Raw genomic sequence first — 6,000 nt, 5'->3', positions numbered from 1 at the left:
AAATTAAAGCATTGAAAAGAAGATGTGACTGCTACCCACGTTGGAAGACAGTTTCTCAGAAGTTGTCACTTCATATTTCCCCTTGTATTTTATTGGATATCACTTAGTCTTTTAGCTGTTTCTAGTAAGGAACTAGCTAAAGGATTAAGAGGCTGGAAAACAAGGTCTTTATTCCATAGATCAATTTTAAAAAACAAGTTAATTACTAATAACAAAAGGGAGAAAATATACACAGATTACTATATTTCTTAATATACTATAATATAGATGGTTACTATATTTTTTGATATGTGCATTTTAACTCTCTAAAATAAGATATGTGATTGATACTGTGCTCACATTTAATTGCTGCATTGTTTTCCTTTCTTAGAAGTACAGAATGTAAATATACATTTTATAGTTGGTGACATCTTCTCTTGGAAGAAAGACAGTAGCATATTGCCAAGACAGAGAATACTGGAGGGAAGGAACAGATTTTCTTGGGGTAAAATAAAGGTGAAGAATAATGAATATTTCCATGTTTTATATTTGAAAATGAGACTTGTGGAAGCAAAGGAGATCAAAGAACTGAGATGAGTTACGTCCAGGGACCCACTCCCCACAATGAATACAGTCATTAGGTAGGTACTGCACTTATGGACCAGTGAAAATAAAAAAAATTTAAAAAAGAAAAAAGGAAATGTATCAAAATAGTAACAAAAAGAGAGAATCACATATATGCATTTGAAAATTTAGTACTGGAATTCAAGAGTGTGAAAGGTATGCAGTCAAATTTATATGGGAAAATTACATTGAATTTTTAAGAATGGTGATTGTTTATACTCTTTGTTTTCCCAACATGAGTTCAAGTAGTAATTCTTCACTATATTGTGCAAGAAGATAAGATATTAATTTAAGGTGTTCAATTAAATTAGCAGTGAAAAAATAAGATGTGGTTTTAAAAATTAGTTTTTAGTCAATATGCGACGATATAATTTTGCCATGTCTATAGTGATTGTATGTGAAACTTCTGAGAGAAATGTCTGGTTTTCATTTATTTTTTTCTGGATCCTTTATTAAAGAGCCATGTGCAAGGGGACAAATTAAAAGCAGACAACTTCAGATCCACTGTAAATTTCACATGCCATCAGAAAGATTAAGCCAAATGTTTCTTTTGGCCACCATGCATGAATTGTAAGCAAGAAGTACACTAGATTCACATTTTAGTACTCTTATTTGAAACAATAAAATGGTATTTGGACTTAGACATTACATTAAGCTTATTGGTATAATCTATAGTTTGGCTAAAATTGTAAAATGATAAACGCACATACCTGATTAGTTCTGTTCTAGTCTCAAGTTACTATCCAGTATTTGAAATGTGAGAAATAAGGAAATTAAAGAGTTATTAATTTTTTTAATGCAATCCCAGTAAAAAGTAGAATTGTGCTTTCGGGTTTCTTGCCAGCAACATGGATCCCTTATCCACAATATCCCATTAGGTCTTCAGGAAACGGCACATGATCAAAGATGAAATTTTAGAAAGCAATAAGATCACAGACTCAGGAGAACAATATTATTAAATATAATTTGTACAAGCTTTTACAAAAAAAAAATAACAAGGAGAGGGCACCTTTTTCTTATTCTTGACATTTAAAACTTTTAGCTTCATTCATTCATTTCCTTTTCTACACATTCTTCAGGGCCTATTATGCATTGAGAACTGGGATGGATACCAGCAAAATGATCAGCAGGAACAGATATGATCCTTGTCCTCAGATAACTTACTTTACATTTCCAAGAAAGAGGCAACTACTTTGCCTTAAAACTGAGACAAGTCTATAACTGGAGGAGGATTGGCCTTATTTATCAAAGGATTTTCATTCTTATTTTATAATTTACCTTTATCATAGAAATTTCATAAAGTACTGAAGCTTACAAAATACTAAGTAGAAAAAATAAATCAGAGGAGATTATTGAAATTGCTGAGGGTGGTTAGGAAGACCGTCAGGATTGCCACAAGTTCAAGGCCAGCCTGGATAGAGAGACCCCGTCAGAAACAAAACAAAACAAAACAATTCTGATTGCTATGTGGAAACAGTTGAGAGGCCATTGCCAGAATCTGTACAGGAAGTGATGGTTACTTAGATCAGAGTAGTAGTAAAGGTAGGGAAAATAGCCAAATTCTGGATATATTTAAAGATTGAGGTAGAGGGTAAAGAAATGTAGAACTAAGAACTATTCCAAGGATATTATGAATACTTGAGTCAGGGATATATTAATACAAAATTATTTTTCAGAAACATCTGCGAAACTCTCACAAAATTATCATTCTCCAGAAAATCACTTGGGAAATGAGGTTAGGGACGTTAAGTGAATGAAAAGTTATGTCAGTATTCAGGTGGTTGAGGCTGGAGGTTCACAAGTTGGCGATCAGTCTGAGAAATGTAGCAAGACTTATGTCTTATAAAAAAATAAGGGAGCTGGGTGGTAGAGTGGTAGAGTGCATGTGTGAGGCCCTAGGTTCAATCCCTAGTACTGGAAATAAAATAAAATAAAATAAAAATAGAATTGTAGTAGGAGAGAGTTTGAGTTTGGATCAATGGGGCTAGTAACAGGCTAAGTTACACTGCTGAAAGTTGAGACATGTTGTAAGTTATTCTTTGATATGGACAAACTTTATTAAAATTTAACCCCAACATCAAAACCACTGTTGAGCTTGAAATTCCCTCTGAAATAGAAAACTGGGCAATAGCCAAATACGGTTACAGCTAAGAGCCTTTTAAACAAAGATGGAAAAGCAATTCCATGGAAGAAAGATAGTCTTTTCAACAAACAGTGCTGAACCAACTGGATAGCCAGGAAGCAAAAGCCTGGACTTTGTCCTAACCCTCACACCTTATTTTTTTTTTCTGGTACCGGGAATCAAACTCAAGATCTTACACTTGCCAGGCAGGTGCTGTGCTGCTGAGCTAAATCCCCAGGCCCCCTCACACCTTATTAACTAAAAACTTAACACACAAAAAATTACTCAAAATGATTCAGAGATTTAAATGGAAAAGGTAAAACTTGAAAAAAAAAACCCTTTAGAATAAAACAAGAGAAAATCTTAGGGAGTAAGGTTGGTGAACAGTTCTTAGACATGGCATGAAAAGCACAAGCCATAAATATAAAAAAGTGGAAAAAACAGATTTCCTCAAAACTAAAAACATTTGCTCTGTGAAAGGTCTTGTTAAGTGGACCAAAAGACAAGCTACAAATAGGAGAAAATATTTGTGAGTCACATATCTGGTAAAAAAAACTCATATTTAGAAAACAAAGAACTCTCAAAATATAAAATGAAAAAAGTACAATTAGAAAATAAGTGGAAAACAGGAGATCTTTATCTGAATCGATCAAGCAAACTGAAAATAAGAATATGAAAATATATTCAACATCATTAGCTATTAAGGGAATACAAACTAAGACTGATGAGATATCACTATACACTTATTATTTTAGCTCAGCAAAAATAAAAATAGTAACAAAGAGAGTATGTGAAGAAACTGGATCCTTCATACATAGCTAGTGAGAATGTAAAATGGTATTGTTACTATGGAAAACAGTCCAGCAAGCTTTTTGTTTATGTTTGTTTTGTTTATTTTTGTTTTGTTTTGAGCTCAGAGCCTTGCACATGCTAGGCTCTAACTCTGAAGCACACCTCTAAGCCAGTTCAGCAGTTTCTTTAAAAAACTAAACATACATGTACCACATGGTCTAGCAATTGTACTTTGGGGCATCTATCTCAGAGAAAGGAAAACTTATATTCACATAAAAGCTCCGTACAACTTCTGATACTGGTAGCAGTTATTTGTAATTATGTCTGCTGTGGGTCAATGATTGAACAAATTGTGATTCATTTGTACATGAAATATTACTCAGCAATGAAAAAGGAATGAACTATGATACGTACTCATACATGGCATTATGCTGAATGAAAGAAGACAGTCTCAAAAGATCAAAAACTGCCTTAGTATATTTGGATAACATTCTCAAAATGCCAAAATTATAAAAATGGAAACAGCATTTGCAGGCAGGGGGTGTGTTAAGAGAGTGGGTATTATTATAAAGCAGCATCACCAGTGAGATATTTGCTGTGGAATAGTTTTGTATTTCCATGGTGCTTGGACAAACTGATATATGTGATAGAAAGACATTTCATTAAACAAACACTTTATATCAGTGTCAGTTTGTTGGCTTTATTACTGCACTAGTGATATAGCACAGAATCATGAGAGCGAGCACTGGGTGACAGGCACACAAGACCTCTCTGTATTATCTTTGCAACTTCTATGAACCTATCATTATTTTGAAATAAAATGTTTGAAAGAATAATCTCACTGAGGCATTGCTCCCTCACCTTCCTTTATCCTGTGTATTTCTTCTTTCTCCAGGAATGAATTTTCCTCTTTCTTTTCTCCATTCCCTTATGTGTTGAGAATTCTTTTAACTGGTAATAAAGCAGAATAAATTCCTTATCCTCTTATTAATCCTATTCCTTCAATGAAGGTTATGTTTTCATGTGCTTGATTTTAAAAACAGAAACAGTCTCTTGCAAATAAACTTTTATTTTTTTTTTTAGTACCAGGTATTGAACTCAGGACCATGTGCTTACCAGGCAGGCACTGTCAAATACACTTCTTTAAAAAATGCAACTCACAAAGTACTGTATTGTGGTTTTATTTTATATAATCCACAGTCTTGGAACACACACACACACACACACACACACACACACACACACACACATATATATATATTTTCTTTTTTTAGTAGTATTAGTAATGGAACCTAGGAGCATTCTACCGCTGACATACAATCTGAGTTCTTTTTATGTTTTGAGAGCAGTCTCACTAAGTTGCCCAAACGGTCCTCAAAGTCGTGATTTTTCTGCCTCAGCCTCCTTAGCTTCTGGGATTATAGGTGAGCAGCACCACTGGCATTAATCTTGTTTTCTATGCACTCAGTATTTATATAATATTTGGGCCCTGGGGGTATAGCCCAGTAGTAAAGCATATGAAGCATGACAAGGCCCCTGTGGTCCATCCCCAGCACCAACAATAATAATATTTGTGATGTCTGTGGGTTATAATCACACATCCAAGATTTTCTGAGGAAATAGAAGTATCAATATTATGTTTCATATACAATGCATACATGTATCAAAACATCTAATTATACTAAACATGTACAATTATGTAAACTAAACATTTAAAAGTATTATGTTCCACTGAGTTTAATATTAGTCCACATGTCAAAAAAATTTCTTTGCTGGGCTATATTCTTCATGTGAAAAATATGATCATTACAGCTAGAAAACATCAAACTAAATACAGCCTTGTCCAGAGGGCTTGCAAACAGAACCTAGCAACACTTTGGGAAAGTACTACTTGGGTTTCTCAAAGAGCCTTCTGGTTCTTGCAGTGGGTTTAGTCCCAGATAAGGCTGAGCGCGATTAAAAATTATGGGTTGCCGGTGTTCAAATTTTCAAGCACTTTCTTTTGTTTTTTTCATCATTGTAAATAATCAATCCTATCAACCAACGATTATTCTTTATTGGGGTAATATTTACGCTTAATGTACTTCTGCATTTCTTTTTTAACTCTCGTAAACTCAAGTTTATAAGGCCCTCCCCCAATTACATTGCGTTTGTACTAGACTGGGAACGAAGGAAGTTAGTCCCTTGTGCGGATCCGTCCTACCATCCGGCTGTTTGGCTGCAGCAACATGGCGGCGGTCTCAATGTCAGTGGCGCTGAGGCAAGCGTTGTTGGGGAGAAGGACAGTGGCTACAGCTGCCGTTTCCACTTCCAGGGCTCTGACCAGGTAACAGAATTGTCATGCTTCTTCTCCAGGCTCCTCAAGTCCTTCCAGTTTTCTGGGGCCCCCGGTGGAGTCGCGGAGGAGGGCTCGGGGAAGGCGTCTGCTGTTGACCCTTGGGGCGGGCGGACTCGGCACCAGCTGCGTTCGGGGCGCTGGCCCG

At 35.4% G+C, this 6,000-nt stretch overlaps 1 protein-coding gene across 1 annotated transcript in view; it reads left to right on the top strand.

Moving 5' to 3' along the window:
• The first annotated feature begins 5,635 nt into the window (after nt 1-5,635).
• Ndufs4 (NADH dehydrogenase (ubiquinone) Fe-S protein 4, 18kDa (NADH-coenzyme Q reductase)) overlaps nt 5,636-6,000 on the top strand; it is a 99,918-nt gene continuing 99,553 nt past the window's right edge. Inside the window, exon 1 of the mRNA XM_005392719.2 lies at nt 5,636-5,843. Coding sequence (XP_005392776.1) covers nt 5,746-5,843 — 98 coding nt within the window. The 5' untranslated portion in view covers nt 5,636-5,745. The remainder of the gene's footprint in view (nt 5,844-6,000) is intronic.

Source organism: Chinchilla lanigera, unplaced genomic scaffold (genome assembly GCF_000276665.1).
Source record: "Chinchilla lanigera isolate Chin_1 unplaced genomic scaffold, ChiLan1.0 scaffold00045, whole genome shotgun sequence".
In the NCBI taxonomy this organism is placed as follows: domain Eukaryota; kingdom Metazoa; phylum Chordata; class Mammalia; order Rodentia; family Chinchillidae; genus Chinchilla; species Chinchilla lanigera.
Note: the sequence above shows the minus strand (reverse complement) of the source record. Positions and strands in the feature narration are given on the sequence as shown.